Genomic DNA, 20,088 nt, shown 5'->3' on the forward strand with positions numbered 1-20,088 from the left:
TTAGTAAAAATAAACTAGTTTTTCATCTTTCACAATATTTTCTTTATACATTATTACATCTATATACATATACATCCATCCATTATACACCAAGAAGTATGAATGTAGAAAATAAATAATTAAAAAGTTCCAGGCACTGTTTATTTCGGAACGTATTTCTACTGAAATACTGCAAAAATGAGTTCTTATAGGCAGTTATGTACATTTTTCACTTTTAACTATCTTCTGTTTTATTTTCCGAGGAGTCTTTAGACTGCACTGCTTCTTCTTGTGCCTTGCTTGCAAGAGCATCCTCTGACCAGCCTGGTAATTTGTCGTAGCACTTGGACAACTTGGCGCCACTAAAATCAAAACCAGGATTCTGAAACAAACAAAAAATTCGTTTATAATATATATGTTATACGCTTTGAATTAATCCGTTAAAAAATAACAATCCGTTAAAATTTTGTTACTTGTTAATTCAATGAATTAAATTTTGCAGGAGTTAATTTTTAATGAATAATCGTTAAAAAGAGTTAGTGAAGATTGTATTCGAAAACCATAATGTTTGAACATGTTTTTGTAATGAGATTTCTGTGGATTATTTCAAAAACTTCACGAGTGGTTCGGTTTCACTACAGAAGTAGACTGCGGTAGGCTTTTCTTTCCTCTCAAAATGCCATCAATTTGCATTGAAGTCTGGATTATGTACTCACAGACTTTTTAACGAAAAAAATCACCATTAGTGTAGAATACCTGGTATTTCATATAAGTTTAACATATCATTAAGGATGTTATAAAATAGAGGATATGCCTATACAAAAAAAAAAAAAAAAAAAAAAAAAAAAAAAAAAAAAAAAAACTTGAAACCATACGTAACAGTTTCGCCAACCCCAATCTATCTACTCCACCCAATGAGATCGCAATATTTTGACCAACATTCATGGTGGAAACGAAAGTAGCCAATGAGACGTGCCGATGCTTTTTTTTTTGCTTCATTGAGTTAATAGGATGAAGACACATATGGGCAGATCCTCTATTTTGTAACCTTCTTGCATGGTATACATTATTATTATTATTACATTTTAATATACAGGTTGGTCCAAAACTTTGGAAACATTCTAAGTAGTGATGAACGTAGCAAATTATAACGAAAGTAACAATGTAGGTTGTGAATAGGGGTAGAAGAAAATGTTTAAGAATACACAGCAATGACGTCTGCCATCTTGAATTTTACGCAGTTATCTTAACTGGAAACCATAGCATGTGATATAACATTTTAATACTAAACTTTCGTGGAATGTGGAGTGCACTATTGTTGCTGCTCTAGAGCTACCCATTACGAAGCTATAATTGTTTCTTTGTTGTATTCTGAACAGAATAGATTAGTCATACGACAAGGAACACTTATTGTTACAGGACGTGTTCAACCCATTCCCCATTCCAGTCGAGTGTCAGATCCATTCTGAGTTTCCATTCAGGCAATACCTTGCGCAAAGTGTTGCAACGTTGGAGCATTAGACCAAAATTCGTTTCTTGAGATGATGAACATCTTTAATTTTCACTGTATACACAACAGACTACACAGGCCTCACAGGTAGTAATTCAGTGGGTCAGGTCATGGGTACGAGGTGGACATTTCACAGCACCTAGCCGACAAATCCACGCATTAGGAAACTGCTGATCGAGATACTCACGGACACAGGTACTGTACTGCAAAAACTTAGGAAATGACCTATCCTCCGACCGTACTGACAGCAACATATTATCTTCTAACATGCACCGATAACCCATCACCATTACGGCCCCATTGTTAAATAAATGACTCACAACGCGAGTTCCATAAGCCACACAATACCATCACCTTGCCGGGAAGCGAGTTTTGGAAACGCGGTAGGCTTTCCTTATGGGGACTGAGTTTACCCTATCAGGAGTTGCAATGGAGATATCATCAAGCTAGTATGAGAAATTTATGCATCAAAAAGTCTCATTTACTCGAGACCACAAACAAAAATGCGGGGTGGGAATTCTTGCAGAAACCAATAAAATTTAGCTTCGAGAATGATGAAACAATTAAAACATGCTTTTGACACATACTGTTTTGAGGCAGAATTGAGTGCTGTACAAGTTAGAATGATATGGTAATCATTGATAGAGGTTGATAAAATCAAGTAGTAGTTCTGCGCAAAAAATCTAAACGTGCAATATGATCGAAAAGCAAGTGAAAAAGCATCTATATATAGTACAAGAGAGAATTATAATCGGAACGTTTCTGTTAATACTCTAATTTACTTTGTGCGCTAATTACAGTATTTTCTTGTCAATATGTGTAGATAATTTGTTCACCGAGTATATAATACAAATGGACTTGTGACTTCTATGTCGGGAATTTTCGCCTAAAAATCTTAATTTATATCTTGAACATTACTTGTGTGTGTTGCCACTTTTGAACCAAATAAATTGTCCCTTTTACTTGTAGAAGAGCTACGAGAGTTCCGTTGAAACAAGATGGAAGTACAAGGGTTGGCAAGATTTTACCTTGTACTGAACAGTGATAGATATACACACCTGAACCTTTTTCTTATGCACAAGGGACAAAAGTAATAAATTAAACTTATGATAAGAGAAATAATATTTAGTAACATTATGCCCCTTGTACTTAAGAAATATAGGTTGAGGTGGGTGTACCTATTATTGTTCTGTATAAAATAAAATCTTACCAACGTTTTCTAACTTTAATACCTGAACAAACTTTAATTTTCGACCTCGAAAACAAGTTTATCGGTACATTATACACTTCTACTGTCTATTTTGAAGACTCGTCTTGCAAAACTTAATTTATGTCTTCAATATTTCGTGCGTTGGGCTAGTTTTAGACGGAAGCATTTATTGTAGCAGATGAGCTGCCAAAAATCTTGTATAATATTCTATGGCATCAAGAGAATATGGTGCTTTTACACCGTAGCATTTTGATAAGCATTTTGTCGTGACGTAGCAAACAAATCACTGGAGAAGAGCGCAATTATGGCTCCGAAACTAAAGCGTGAGGTAGCTAAAGTTATAGTGGTTGTAACAACAGTTCTCGCCGGTTATATTAAAAAAAACGACAACCACAAAGAAGTATGTGGGCAAAGAGCATGGACATTTGGCACAAAATCTTTCGCTTCCTTTTAACACACCACGGCGTTGCAATCACATCAGAAATGCTGGCAAAAATGCTACGACAGGGTGTCTACTGGAATACCAGAAAGTAAATTCATGACTTTTTCATGACTTTTCATGACCTTTTTGTTCAAATTTTCATGACCATGGCGATAAAAATTTACCATTAGTAATAATAAACCCCTACCATCAGTGGTGCATCGGAACTATGCGGGTTGCTAGTCTTAAATGTCACTTATTGTGAATCTTAAAGAAAGAATCTAAAATTCTGCCGCCTTGTGCTCGAGCACAGAATAGCACTTACCTAAATACGGGCCTGCTCTTACCAGTTAATCACTCTATACTGTATTTGAAGTTTTAATTCTGAGTATAATTATCCATCTAGCAGAAATTTGTCTAAAATTAAGCACTCAGAGAACTGCCCAAAGACAAAACAAATTATAAAAGAAATTTGTTTTAAAAAAAATAGATCATCAAATTTAAAATCTGCAAACTGAAACGAATAATATTATTTGCATAAGTCTAAAGGCCCGAAAATACACAATTTACATTTCTTAGAAGTAAAGAAATAGCAGATCACAAAGTTGGACAGTAAAAAGTTGTTACTATATTACAGAGACTAGAAGATGAAATGGGGAGCAGCTAGGAAGACAGTAAAGTACCAGTTAGCCAGCACTAACTGGTGGGGGAAATTCTCACAATTACTGACCTGATACAACTGTTTCAGTACATGCAGTATGAGATATAAAAGTATGAAGTATAAAAATATACTCTGAGATTTCAGATTTTCATGACCAGTTGGGTAAATAAAGGACTTTTTCATGACTTTCATGACCACTAAGCAAAATTCATGACTTTCATGACTTTCATGACCAGTAGACACCCTGTACGAAATAGAGCAGGTTCTATCGACAAGAAATGCCATAGGATACGCCATGGCATGGGAAATGCTATAGCATTTGTTACTTTACACGGTACGATATCGATGACACGATTTTTGCTACCATAAATGCTTCCTCTAAAACTAGTCTTACGACTTAGTCTTAGAAACACGACTGGAACATTTTTTTAAAAAATGAAATATGAACGCACTTGTTAGAGCCGTTTTTGAGAAAGTCGCAAATTTTAATTTTCATCTAATAGATTACCCTTATTTTTTGGTATAGAGTTTTTTTTTTTTTTTTTTTTTTAAATAACGACTCTGCAGTATCTTATAAAAACTTTTAAGTTTTAAATTTGGCCTTGATATGTTGAACGCTGTGACACCTACGCAAACGAACATCTTTACACCCGGACGAACGAACAGATCTAATAATCAGTGTATTTTTACATATGGAGGCAATGAAATGTGTGAATCAACTGAATTTTTGAATTCCACTTTTTTTCACGATCACCTACTTTTTTCTCTCCTATTGTCACTTGTAAGTAAAATGGTAAAAATGGAGAAAAATCGAAAAAAAAAATAAATAAATAATAATTCTCAGATAGTTGTGCAATAGTATAGTAGACTAATAAATAGCTAATGTGTACATCCAACTAGATAACTAAGATTTAAAAATTTGATTAATCAGTATCAATGGCGTAGGCAGGGCTGACTCGGCCCAAGTCCTCTCCTCTTAGTACAGTGCTACCGAAATGGATCCTGCTTTCGTACACTATGTTCCATTTGTTATTTATTTATTTAACAATCACCACATACAGCTCAGAGGCCATTTTATACTGGATATTTAACAACAACAACAACAATGGAAAGGATTTGGGAAGGTATTGGCCAGGGACTGTTTAGTAGGTACCATCCCGGCATTTGCTTGGTAGGACTGAGGAAAACCCTGGAAAAATCCCAGTCAGGATGGTCGGCAGCGGGAATCGAACACACGACCTCCCGAATGCGAAGCTAACGCTCTACCACTTGAGCTACTCCGCTCGGTGACTTTTACATAAGCATGTTACGACTGTAATTAGTCACGGAAAAACAATCGTTACACAGACATGTTTAAAGGAAAACTTTCTTCTTATAACCTGTAACTTCATTTCTTAAACCTAGACAAGATTTTAGCGTTATATACTGTATTCTTAATCTTTTTCAGCTCTTTTTCGTTACTATAACCATTAAAATTTATCATCTGCTGGTGCAAATACTATGATACTTTTTTCTCCCCGGTTTAGGTATTATTATTTACCTCCGGTTTAGCGAATTGTTAGCGTGCGCGACCTCAGTGTACACGGTTTCTGGTTAAAGTCTTGGCAGGAACATTAAATTTTCTCGTATTGAACCATCATCATGAGGCGATTGCGGTGTAGCGAACTCCGGTGCAAACAGCCAGAAATAATGGCATCTGGGAACCGATGTACTGAAACTCATCTCCCAGTAAAACGTGAGCCATCTGGTTGGACAGTCTTTCATGGATATAACATCAGGAACTTTAATTTATTACCTTCATACAAATTTTATGTGTTACTAAAGAAAACTGAAAAAAATCATTTATTTCTTATATCTCAAGTGCAATTCGCCTCAATTCTATGTATCACAAAAGCCCATGAAGTACTCTGGTCGACAATATAGCCCACATTTCAGCGGGTGATACTACATAATGTTTGGTGTGTGTATATGGATATGTGTAAGTGTATTTCTTTGTTACGGTAATTATTAGTGCTCTCCACGATATATTTCTGCGTCCGTTACTGGTTGGAAGTACTATGTAAGTTAAGTCGAGTATTAGTTTACGACGTGAGAAGATATTAACTTACAACTGAAGAATGGGTGTACGGTGGCTCAGGGCTAAAATACATATCTAAGGTGCGAGGCGTCCCTGGTCCGAGTCCAAACAATATGAGTCTGTGGTGAACAACATCGTGTTCGTAGTTTTTCTCTGAGTTTGCACATTTTCATCCACATTCTCATTCCATAAATATATTTCGTTATCATATACTTCAATAATCATTCATTTACTTCAACTTCCAGGGTATGTAATCGTGGAACTAAAATTGAAAGATTTAATTTACAATTGGAGAAATATTTTTGTTTTTACAATTTGCTAAAGAAGTTTTCTCTATTATTGATATTTTTATTTCATTGTAATTGTAAAAAATATCATAAATTTCTTTGTAAATCATAAATTATCATAAATTTCATTGTAATTGTAATTTTGTGATGAACAAACCTAATTTAAATACCTTTTAAAATGATTTCGAATAACGCACGCGGTCTTACATAGACAATTGATTCTCAACACTTATTACCTTCACCATAAGAAGTATTGCTGAACCTAAACTACAGCCATCAATTTAGGACCCTTAAAAAAAACAGTGCTATGAATACGAACTATATAAGAGCTCGCTTATAGCAGTAACGAAATAAATAATTCAAGGTGAAACTGCAAGTACTACTACCCTGTTTAATGTTAATTCATGATGAAGCAATAATCCAATGTTTATAATGTAAAAATCTCATAAAATCAAATTCTTGGAAAATGATAGGCGAGTGTTAAATGAAAGAAGTCTGGTTATTTTCTGAAATAACTTCAATGGATACACAACAGCTGTAAAACTATCATCTATACTTTCATTTTACAGACATTCACTGTTATTAGGCGCGAGACTTTTTGATGCATAAATTTCTTATACTAGCTTGATGATATATCCAGTCCAACTCCTGATTGGCTCAATTCAGTCCCCACAAGGAAAGTCTGCTGCATTTTCAAAACTCGCTGCCGGGAACACCTGTGGATCCGTCAAAACTATATGGATACCGACCAGTAACACACGTTAGTTTCGTTAATCTCGCCCGTCATGTAAAAGTGTGTCTCATCAATAAATAGTACGTCAACGGCGAATGTAAGATTTTCTCGAAAAAGTTGTGTGGCCTATTCAGCAGATTGCAGACGACGATCTGGATCATCATCTGCAATTCTGTAAGGTATAGGTATTGATGAAGTACACGTAAAAAAATGCAGTAAAGTTAGTAGCTTCAGTGCATTGTTGCTTGTTTTCTACGGTGACACATACATTCGTAAGAGTGACACACAGTCATAATAGTGACGCACATATTTTAAGTGATATACCACTCCTCACAGTTATACTCCTAACACTGAAAAACATACTTTTAACAGTGACACACACACTGTTAACAGTGATTCATATAATCCTAACAGTGATACAAGTACTAACAGCAATACACAGAATCCTAACAATGACATTCATTCTCTTAACTGCGACATACATACTCCTAATAGTGATACAAATAGTCACAGTGATGCACATACTCCTAACAGTGATACACTTAACCCTAACAGTGACGAACATATTCTTAACAGCGGAACACACTGACCTCTGTAGCGCAGTCGCTAACGCTCTCGTCTTTGGTGGGAAAAAAGGTCCTCGGTTCAATTTCCAACAAGGACACTTGTCGAGAAAATGTAAAATCTTACTCAAGCTACCCATCCTGTGTGAGGTTTTCCTCATTCGTACGAGACAAGTGCTGATATAGTTCTTAATATAATGGTCTAAGTCTGCTTCCTTCGATCCCCATTACTTTCTTCATCCCCAATTACAAAGGCAGTGTGTTTGTCGAGGGACGTCATCCCTCATAAGTGACAGGTTAAATGGCCATACACGCAAAAACTCCAGAAATTTAATTCCAAATCCCAGTGACACACATACTCCCAACATGTGATATACATACTCCAAAGAGTGACATACGTACTCATAACAGTGATACAGATACTATTAACAGTGACACTCCCAACAGTGACTCACGTTATCCTAAGAGTGACACACAGTGATATAAATACTCCTAACAGTTGTCTCGTGTTCGATTGCCGGTAGGGACAGTCGGTCGAAAAAGTCAAAGCTTATTCAGACCAACCATCCTGAGAGGTTTTCCTCATGCACATAAGTCAAATGCGAGATTTGTACCCTTCACAATGGTCCCAGGTAGCTTCCTTCCTCCCAATTCTTCGGGCAATGTGCTCCAAAAGAAACGTCATTCCTGATAGGTGACATCCTAAATGGACATAAGCTCAAGAATCTAATTCCTAATCCTAATCTTAGTAACACGTACTGCTGAGAGTGATATACACTGTTAAGTGACACACATACTCCAAAGTAACATAAGTACTGCAAAGAGTGAAATTTTTCTTACAATGATACTCAAAGCCGTGCCTAGAGATTACAGCGCCCGGGGCGAAGTAGAATTCGGCGCCCTCTACGTTTACCTTACCAACCGTTTTTTTTTTTTTTTTAATATATATACATATAGGAGAAGCAGCTTTTGTTTTTATGCTACGCTGAAATTTTATCAAGCTTGTTGGGCAGACCATTGCAACAGCCAAAAGCGATCATTATATATAATCTTTTACAAATAAGAGCTGTTTTCACGAGGCTTATTTTGGACTTTTTTTTATTCTTGACAAAACTACTTTTGGTTGTATACAGGTCCACTTGGAGAACAGTTATGGAAATTTATAACTATTTCATACTATCGATAAGAAATGAAATTTCAATACATTAGAAACTGTTTTTTTAAATGTTCGATATACATGACAGAATTAATTTCCAGTAATAATTGAAAATTTTTGTAGTAATTTTACTCTGTATCTGAGCACACAAATAGCTTTTTAATTTCGATTCCTTTACGGCAAAAAATATTTTGTGAAATGTAACAAATTCTCCTAATAGTGACACAAATTCTCCTAATAGTGATACACATAATCCTAACAGTGACATAAATTCTAATAGTGATATACATAATCCTAACAAATTCTCCTAATAGTGATACACACAATCCTAACTGACATAAATTCTCCTAATAGTGATACATATAATCCTAACATTGACAAATTCACCTAATAGTGATACAAATAATCCTAACAGTGACAGAAATTTTCCTAATAGTGATACAAATAATCCTAACAGTGACAGAAATTTTCCTAATAGTGATACACATAATCCTAACTGACATAAATTCTCCTAATAGTGATACACATAATCCTAACAGTGACATAAATTCTAATAGTGATACACATAATCCTAACTGACATAAATTCTCCTAACAGTGATACACATAATCCTAACATTGACAAATTCTTCTAATAATGATACACATAATCCTAACACAAATTCTCCTAATAGTGATACAAATAATCCTAACAGTGACAGAAGTTCTCTTAACCCTTTGGGGATTTTATGGTACAATTTGTACCATACGCGTTTTTCATGGTACATTGCGTTATAACTCTCCTATTTGAGCTTTTTCGTCCTTTTTTTTTTCAAGTCCAGAGGCATTGTAGAAGACATTACGTATGGTTTCACACCTTCCTGCGTCCAGACATAGGACGTGATGACGTCATAAGTCTAATATATATTTTTTCATTTATTAAGCCTATGTTCAATATTTTTTGGCGCGCTTATTTTTCCACGTAGAAGATTGAAATTTTGCACAAACATTCAGTCCACCGAGTAGTATTTACCAGATTTTTTTTTTTCAGATTTGTGAGTTAAAACAAGGGGGGAACCAGAGGGTCAAAGGGTTGAAAAACGGGATATTTTTACCCGCAAAATCCATTTCTTCGGGATTTTCCCGCCTTATATACACATGATGGAGACACGTGAGTCATACCGTCTGAAAGGCAATTTTATTCTGAAGAGAATGATGTGCGAAACATGACCCTAGGGTAATTAGGGATGTCTCAGGGATTTTTTTTTAAAAAAATCCCTCTGTATACGGGAATATGGTACATTGTCGGCATATATATATTTTTGGCGGGCTTACTTTTGTAAAAGAAGATTGAAATTGTGCATAAACATTCAGCCTACCTATAGTATTTATCAAATTTTTTTCAGATCTCTGCGTTAAAACAGGGGGTCCAGAGGGGCTAAAAGTTGAAAAACGGGACATTTAGACCCAAAAAATCCCTTTCTTCGGGATTTTCCCACCTTATATACATGATGGAGACACGTGAGTCATACCGTCTGAAAGCCAGTTTTATTCTGAAGAGAATGATGTGCGAAACATGACCCTAGGGTAATTAGGGATGTGTCAGGGAAATTTTATCAAAATGTACTTCTGTATAGAGGAATATGGGGCAATGTCGGTATATATATTTTATGGCGGGCTTATTTTTGCACCTAGATGATTGAAATTGTGCACAAACATTCAGTCCACCGAGTAGTATTTAACAGATTTTTTTCCGGATTTATGCGTTAAAACAGGTGGGTCCAGAGGGGCTAAAAGTTGAAAAAAGGGATATTTAGACCAAAAAATCCCTTTTTCGGGAATTTCCCATCTTAGATACATGATGGAGACATGTGAATGGTACCGCCTGAAAGGCAGTTCTATTCTGAAGAGAATGATGGGCGAAACATGACCCTAGGGTAATTCGGGATGTCTCAGGAATTTTTTTCCCTGAGATCATAGTGTTTTGTGGTAATTTGAGGCATTGTGGGAATTCTTGATAAAATTTCTCCCGCCCTTAGTATTCAAGATAGAAACTTGAAATTTGGCGCACACATTCAGTATACCAAGTACTATTTATCAGATTTTTTAGATGGCTACGTTCACACAGGGCCGCTCCAGGGGGGGGGGGGCAAAGTGCGAGAAAAAATTTTCCCTCCGAAATTTTCTCTTTGACATCATTTTTCCCGCTCCTGGTAAATGGTATGAGCATGCAAGTGGTACCACTTGAAAGCCAGCTCTATTCTGAAGAGAATGAGGTATGAACAATGATCGTAGGATAAATAGTGACGATGCAGTATGTAACCCACCCAAGTTTCATAATAAAATGAAATTTGTAAAAGGAAAATTTTGTGAGATGAAACTCCAGTTTACTGTTAAGTTGGTTATTTCTCTTGGAGTTGGAAGCACTGCATAACCTTCGGTTGGATTGCGCGAGTCGTGGCGATCGGGATGACGTCACGTTGCAGCCGAGGTTCTCGCTCGAAGACGAAAGCGCTTTGCAGTGTATAAAATGAGGTAAGGGTGTTAGGTCCTTCGAAATAGAGAATGGGTCATTAAATTAATATTCTTTCCGTATAATCGTATAGTTTAGTTAACTTCTTTTAAGAACTATAACAGTTCCTGACTATGGTTATTATTTCGAAGACATTATTATTACTCAATATATTTAGAAGCACTTATTTCTAAAAATATTGCGAAAGGAAAAGTAAGAAAGTAAAAATAGTTAACTGAATAGTTCATGTTACTGGTTTTGTGTAGGCAGAGTTATGCCTTGAGTTAAAACGTTGATTCTTGTTTTCCTTGATAAAACTAGAGTAAAGTCGCTAGTCAGGAAGTTTAATATATTGAAATTACGGAAAATATTAAGGCTAGTGGAAACTTCAAATGAATGATTTATGTCTTTGGTCCGCTTTGAAAAGGAAAGAAAAAAAAAGGATTTTATAGAATTACAGTTGAGCTGTTGCTCGTAATTCATGCATTTTGACCCATATTTAAGAAATCATTTCTCCCACATTTTCATTCCAAAGAAAGCCACTTTGCAGTAACTTCGAGTTCCATACATTTTTGATGAAATTGTTGTATAGGTTTCTAAATTCTATATTTTGGATTTACGATTGGTTATAATATTTACTTCAGAAATTTATGTCACTTGAAAAAAAAAAAAAAAAAAATCCTTTTGGGAAAAATGTTACTTGCTAACGGCGATTTCGATTAATGATATTATTGTTTGTTAAAATTGTTGAATGTTTTCTATATTACTATTTATATAACACGTTTCGGATTTGTTATAATAAAATTTTCCATTTTGTTAGAAAACTTTTTACATTTACAAGTAGTTCTAGAAAGTTTCCTGATTATCTTAATAGTGATATTTTGCATACAGTATAAGCCTTTTCCAGTATTGAACCTCACTCTTCACGTCGTCATTATTCTCAGCCGTGGGGGAGTGGAATTCTCCTTTCTCTCTCCTTTTAAAATTCTTGTATTCTAAAGGGGGAAGTGGGGTGACGTCCGTTCTTGCAGGACTGTGAGTAGTGGGGCTATTTAAAGATTATATGTGTATCGTTCATCCGTTACAAGTAGCTGCTTGACTGAAAGTCTAAAAAATAGCCCAAAAAGCCAGAATCTGGAAAGGGTTAATAGTGATACACATAATCCTAACAGTGACAGAAATTCTCTTAATAGTGATACAAATAATCCTAACAGTGACAGATATTCTCCTAATAATGATACACATAATCCTAACAGTGACAGACACTCGTAATTATGACTCAAATTCTCCTCACAGCAATACATGTAGTACTAACAGCGATATACATATTCTTAACAAGGGGACACGGTGGCTCAGTGACAGAGCTCTTACCTCTGGTTCGGTCTCACGCCAAGTAAGTTTCTAGTGGGCAACATTATTCCATCATCATCCATTTGCTTAGCTATTCCTCTCCCTTAGCCTTAAGGGCATAATCGTGAGAGGTTAAACTGAAAGATTTGATTTCATTTCATTTACGTACTCCTAACAGTGATTCATACATTGACACATACACACATACACTCTCAATAGAGATTCATCGTACTATCGTACATTGTCCATGATGGAAAATTATCGTATGATCCGACAATTATCATCCACTTTGGCAATGCTGTGTTACAGGTCCTAACTTACGAAACAGAGAGTATCCAATAAATTTATACATCTGCTGTACATACGTAGCACGGGAATATAATACCCAGTGGTGCTATTCACCCGGTTGTTAAAATATTTCTAGTTCGCAGAAACGTTTGTTATACACAGACATAACAGTAAATTTTACTGAGTTATACCCAGGAACAGCAGACATTCTTACAGCTAGAGGGTTAAACATATGGGGCCGTATTCGGAGTCATTTTAGCGTGTGATTAATATCATACTAAGGGTCTGACTACTGCATGAAACTTGTTAGTCGAACTCTTTCGTTTGGCACTAGTCATGCGTTAGAACGATTGTGAATACGGCCGATGATGTATCAGAACAAGATATAAGCGTCTATTTGTTTATAATGCTCAGATATCAAGAATGAGAACTGGGACCACATGAGTGTAGCGGTGAGGGTTATTTATATTTGAAACGTATATACCAGTATCCACAAAATATTGTCGATTCATTACTGGATTAAGGCCTTTCCAACACTTTTTGACAACCATATATCTTGGATAATTCGTTTCCAAGATATTTACAGTGCTTCTTAATTTCGTCACACCATCTTGTATGGTTTGTTACCTAATAGAGTTATATCTACCTACTATCTTTCTCTTTATTTTATATATATATATATATATACAGAGAGAATCGGTTGTTAAAGAATTAGAATAACACCACTCATAATACCTAAAAGTGCTACTCTAAAAATTAATCTAGCAACATCCAATTTCAAACACCATGGTCATGGTCATTTTTCAGGTTTTGCCTCGAGTATCGGGCCGTGGCCCTTGACTCAATGAGTGTTTTTTTCTTGTTTCAAAAAAATATGGGCCGGGATGATTGTGTTTTGATCTGTATCACTGATGTCTGAGCAAATAACGGTTGCCAGTCATCATTTCGATAGTTTGATCACGGGGGAGGGAGGGTTTGAGATGCAAGTGGGCTACAGCTATAGTAGCGAGTACAAACAAAACTCACTTACGATGAAATGATAATTTGGGACAAAGGCTTAAAATGCCTATTTATGCCCTTACAAAAATTATTAAAGGTATAAACCCATTAAATGTATTCGTCTTAAAACCCTCTACACCATAACGACTATGTAGTTGATATTACGCCAATTACCACTGAGTGTTCTAGGTAGTCTTATTTTATCAATCAAATTGTGGTATATCTTAGCATTAATTACCTAACTCCGACCAGTATAAATAACAATTTATTATGTAATAAACTATTTTAGACATATTTTACACTAGCTACGAAAATGTCTTTTAAAATATTGTTGCGCTCTCGTGCTGCCATCTCGTATTATACTGTACTATTAAATTCGTCACAGTTTTATGTTCAGACATTATTTTTTTCTTCTTGAATTACAGACAGTAGGACTCACAAGGAGAAGGCAGACTTTGGTAAGTGAATTTCGGGGCCACTTTTTGCGAGGTGGTAGTGCACATTTAGAGTTAATATTACAAACTGGGAGGGCGCAATGGCCAAAAATAACCGAGAAAATCCTTCTTAAAGTTTTCTGCTCGCCGCATATATCGTAAGATGCGTAAACTTATTAAGTGACGGCGTGTCAGAGTGAGAAGAACCTGAGACTCAAGTGCAAAGGGTCCCGGGTTCGAGTCGAACTTTTATTTTCGTTTTTTTTTTTTTGCTTCAACCAATAAAGTAGCCATTTGTAACTGTAAGTAAAATATTAATTCGCCATATGTTTATAATGTATTAAAACAATAGAAATTTTCAATCACTTGTAAAATCTTTCAATGTTCCATGTTAACTAGCAAGAGAATTTAATCTATTCCATAAATATACTGATATCACGAATTATATTATGGTTACGACAGTCGTTGTGTAATAAATGTTCTTGACGCTTTCTTGTCTACATCTGTTGTCAGTGTGCGAATTACAAAGGGGTTGAGGGGGAAATCCTTTTGCTAATACTAGATGTTGCTATAACCAAAGATTTCCCCCTCATTCCCCTTGTAATTTGCACACTGTCAACAGATGTAGACACGAAGCTTCCAGAATATTTTTACACAACGACTGCGGTAACAATAATATTTACGGAAGAGATTAAATTTTGTTAATCGACAATGCTTCCACTCATGACGTCGATGAAATATTGAATCTTGTACAAAGCCTTTCACTGAATGTTGAATTAGGTAATTCCCCGTTCTCCAAGTTTCCTGACATTTCGCTGTCAGACTCCTAGTTTTCCAAAATAAAGCAATCGCCAAAAGGAAGGCGTTTTTCTTACGTTTCCATTGTCGAGCACTGATTTTGTAGCCAATGTAACACTTTCTACAAAAAAATAGCCATGGTATATGCAGGTCCGTATTTATATATTGTGCGCCCCTGTGCTCTACATAATTTGCCCCCCCCCCCCACACACAAACTTATGTCTCAAACAAGGAAACAAGCCTGCTGGATTTTGCAACCACACCAGTTCTTGTTGAGTAGCAGTTTAGTTACTACAAGTTACAAAAATTAGAATGTAATTTTAAATGGCCTAACTCTCTCAATGATGATTATGATGTGGTGCTCTGCCCGAAGGTAGGAGTTTGACGCGAGATCCCTGAGCAAAGTGAACCCATGGTAGTTTGCTATTGCCTTCCACGAGATGATGATGACGTTCTAAGGACGGGACCTACAGCTTAACTTGGGATCCGAATTACTTGTGTCCCCACTGGGAATCGAACCAGGATCCCTTGATTACAAGGCGACAAGCTTAACCGCTTATCCATTGGGGACACATTCTCTCAATAGTGGCATGAAATTTATTCATGTAGATTTTAATTTACTGTCTAGAGAAAATGCATTCTATTAATTCTTAATTAACCGTTATGTCATTTTTATATTTTATAATTTCACTTGGAATTATTATTGAATTTCCTAAATATTTACTCTTATCATTGTAATAGTAAAATATAGAATTAAAAAACTATACAGTGTTTTTGACATTGTTTATTCTCAACTTATTACATAATTAAAAGATTATAGTGAGTTAATAGCATCTATATTAATAATACAATAAGCTGTCTGTCTGTAGCCCTTTCAACTCGAGAACAATACTAGATAGAAACATGAAATTTTAATAGGTTTTAAAGTTCTCAGAGAATTGATCCAAATGGCCTGTTTCAGGTCCCTAAGTGACACTGGAGCTGAGATATGGGAGTGCAAAGTCTCCATAAGAATAACATGGGGGCATTTTTAAAATAATCGAAAACGACCAATATTAGAGTTGAATTCATAGTTTTGGGGATCGCTGAAATGAATAGAGAGTTTTAATCCAATTCAACTTCAAGGTCATACTCCACTCCCTAGGAAGGGGGCAAGATTTTAAAAGTAATAGAAAACGACAGATATTAGTGTTGAATTCATAGTTTTCGAAGTCTCTGAGTTTAACGGTATCAATTTTCATGATGTTCAAGTTCATCCTCATTCCTTGGGGTAGGAGTGGGAGAGGATGACTTCTTAAAAATAATTAGATAAGGTAGATAATTAGTAACTACTGTAATTAAACACATTAACATATTTTCTCGAGCTTGCGCAGGACTCTGCGGGTTGCTAGGTTTAAATATTACTTTATTGTGAATCTTTAAAAAAAAAAAAAAAAAAATCCAAAATTTTGCCGCCCTCTAAATTCTACCGGCTTGTGTTCGAGCACAGAATAGCGCTTACCTAAATACGGGCCTGGGTATATGAAAGGTCACTTGGAGATGGGTGTTACTTTGCACGACGACTACGCAGAAAAGGACAAATAATATGTATCAGTTTCAAACTCCTAGTTCCACTCTATGCGAGAGCAAAAACTTCTGATCACCGTACATACTCGACGTACATCAAATTACACTATATTGTGCAGTACCTCACAGTAATGTACGTTACTGCTATATTGTAACTTAACAAAAGCAATCATACCTACAATCAACTGGACTGTTTGAATCATTCTGAAAATCAGATTATTTAAATTCATTCATTTTATTAATTCAGCCTCACAAAACTTGTTATTGTGTGTACATTCTCAGACAACGTATTTGTAAATCAGTATATTCACCTTATAGTAAATTAGCCAATAAATGAAAGAATAGTGCTCCATTTTTTTACTACATGACGTTCTCTTCCGATTGCAAAAGTTTCTTAATTGAATGAACGCTAGCGTCAATGTTCTTTCGCTACAAAACCATTGGAGACATGTTTCAAATGGTAGTCGTAGTAGATCCTTCATCTGAGTGACAATGAACAAGACGACGAAACTCAATTGGAGACGACTCTACTGCAGGGTGTCCACTCTCAAAGCGTTTTCAAATTCCCGGTTAATTCCCGGTTTTCCCGGCTCTACTAGATAAATTCCCGGTTATAACGGGCACTAAAAGACGAATATTTTAAGAAAGAGGCGGAAGGATTATTATTTAGTTCCCACCCGAACAATATAAAATTATGCTATCGAAAGAAATTATATTCTCTTACCTGTTTTCGATACTTCCCGATAAGTGCATTGATTTTTTTCTTCTAGAAGAGCAGCTTCTGTTTTTGCCTCAGCAATTACCTTTGCTTTTTTAGCTTCCAATTCCAGTCTTTCTCGCGTTACACGTTTTCTCTCTCTTTCCTTTTTTCTTCCTTTTCACTCAAATCCTTCGCCTTTTTCTTCAAATGTTCAGTATATCGAGCATGTGTATTTCTGGCCGCATGTATCATATCTTTGCTGATTTTAATTGACTCCAATCCACCTAATGCACTCACACCATCATATACTTGTCTCAAGGCAATAAGGCTCTCTTGTTTGATTCTCAAAAATGCATTCAGAATTCACAGAAAATCCTCTCTCTACTTATGCATTTCCGTGTGACAGTTCAAAATACATTGTATAAAATCATTGAGCTCTCGTACACTGTCCTCACTGAATACGCTAAGAAGTTCAACATAAAATGCATCCAGACGCTTATTCTTTCTTTTAAACGTTTTGTACTGATGAATAGATTCAGGTGACGAAAATACCTTCCGATATTGTCCCATAATTTTACCTGCTTTGCTTCCTGTAAACCATCGTTTAGCTACCATCTCCTCCACAGATAATGTCAAACGCTTCTCCGCTAGGAGCAGGTTGTGACCAAAAGCACAGGATCGAGACACGAAATAGCTCGAGTAAGTTTGTATTTCAATGGTGACCTATCCATTATTTTACTAATCATCGCTGCGATAGCTTCTCTGCACGTTCGTCGCAGTGTTAGCTTGTCTAGATCCGTTATTTCCTTGATTCCATGCATGGCATCCCTACTTGCAAAGCCTATGTCCACATCTTTAGCAGGAAGAAGATTGTTTGGATCTGATATATATCTATTTTTTGAACAGACGCACCTGTTTTATTAAGAACATCACCCTTCACTATTTTTTCCATTAATCTTTGTACGAGAGAAGTGAGCTCTTCATGCAAAAAGGGTTCCATGGGTTGGTCTGTTTGAAATTCGATCAGAAATGGTTCCACCATTGAAGCAATAGTTGAGAAAAATGCTAATTTTGGTGCTAGCATTTTGTCGTGCATTTTTTCTCTACAACTAAGAACGTTGTCGAACTAGGTATTTTCTTGTCCTTCTTGACACACGCAATATTATATATATATATATATTTTAATGAGGTAACATCATTAATAAGGCTCGAGATGCAGCGTCACTGTAAAATAATTACTGCTAACTTATCTGGTGGTTAAAGATATCAGGAGATTGCAGAACCAGACCTATTACTAAACAAGCAATCATAACTGCCAACTAGACAATCTCATTCCCGCCATTTACTGTTCGCATTCATCTTTACATTGCTATTCATTTTAAACAAAAATAATATATCAAAGAAAAAATTCCTGCTACTTAAAGCTGAATTATAGTTAAATAATATCCATATTTTTTTTTTCTTAAAAGACCAAGGCCAAAACAACAGACCGCACACATGATTGGTGACTACAACATAGCGCTCTTTCAGGTTTCAAACAACTCCCTTTGACGCATCACTATTCTTTTTTCTAAATACAAAACTAACATGGTCGATAAGCGAACCTCAACATAGGATTCAAGCGATGGCCTGTTTCACCGTCGCCACGTTCACTTGCGATTCATCATTGATGCTGAATTCGGACGCCCCAAACGGTGGATACCGACAGGATGACGCTAGATCCGACCCAACGGATCATGAATTCAGAAACGCCGAGTGACTTATCGGTAGAAAACAATTGAGTTACGCCTTTCGTTTTTAACTTTCGGCCTTCTTCGGCTATTATCGTTGTGTTTCCCGGTTCTTTGGAGAAATTCATGGCTTATTCCCGGTATTTTCCAGGTTCATGAAATTCCCGGCTATTTCCCGGTTTCCCGGTGGGTGGACACCCTGTACTGTAGGCCACTCGGATTAGAGGCGACAAGATTCATCATCGCAGAAACAATCCAAAAAGAGTGTCCAGACCATTATCCAGTAACTGACAACAAACCACTACGCAGTTCCAGTCATTGCCCCTGGCAGATTTGACGAGAATTCGATCCAGACGGTTCCAGAATTTCATTTGGGTACTTCAATTTCCAGCCAGGAAGTGGGAAAACGCAAAGAGATAAGTCTGTTCATCATCCTGAACGACGACGAACTCAACGAAGACCATGAATATTTGAGGCTAGTGCTCATTCCTATTCTTTTAGTTAATCTCACTCTCTTTTCCCTTCTACCCAAGCTAGTCTTAATTTTGTCAATTTGATTTAACAGAGTTTTATTTATGCTAAAACGTAATTCTTTTACTATATAAGTTCCGTGTGACTCATCAATTCTCATTCCCACTTACCTCCCTTTGTCTAAGATTTCACAGTAATTGAGTAATGAGTTAGAATCTAATATCTGAGCTATTAAAACTGGTGGCCATACCGGCCCAATATTTTCCTTCTTAGAGTTTCTAGCTCATCATATTTTCGAATGACAACATAGCATGCAACAAAATCTAAACTACCAATGTAACATCGAACAGTCGTTAAATCAGAATAAGGAATATTCAAAAATGAACATTCCTGAACTTACTGAATGGATAAGCTGCATATGTAATAACAAAGGTTTAATACTTACTAAAGCTTCCAAATAGCAATTCTATACGCAGACATTTCAGCTGCGAGTTTGCGCTTTCCTCAGTGCGTATCTTTCTTTTTTTCTTCTTCTTTTTTTTTTTTTTTTTAAATTACGTTGCTTAAAGAACTACATCATCACTACTCATTGAGCGTATGGAACACATTGTAATAATTATCTATGCACTTAAATTATGTTCATTCCAATATATAATTTTTTCAAT

The 20,088-nt window shown here is 35.9% G+C and overlaps 1 protein-coding gene across 1 annotated transcript in view; it reads right to left on the reverse strand.

Annotated features, from left to right (window-relative positions):
- Positions 1 to 37: 37 nt before the first annotated feature.
- The window catches only part of LOC145670400 (nudC domain-containing protein 2-like), a 42,939-nt gene continuing 22,888 nt past the window's right edge, over positions 38 to 20,088 (reverse strand). Inside the window, exon 4 of the mRNA XM_081739033.1 lies at positions 38 to 361. Within this exon, the coding sequence (XP_081595159.1) occupies positions 215 to 361 (147 nt within the window). The 3' untranslated portion in view covers positions 38 to 214. The remainder of the gene's footprint in view (positions 362 to 20,088) is intronic.

This window comes from Thermobia domestica, chromosome 14 (genome assembly GCF_964235325.1).
Source record: "Thermobia domestica chromosome 14, izTheDome1.hap1.1, whole genome shotgun sequence".
Classification (NCBI taxonomy): domain Eukaryota; kingdom Metazoa; phylum Arthropoda; class Insecta; order Zygentoma; family Lepismatidae; genus Thermobia; species Thermobia domestica.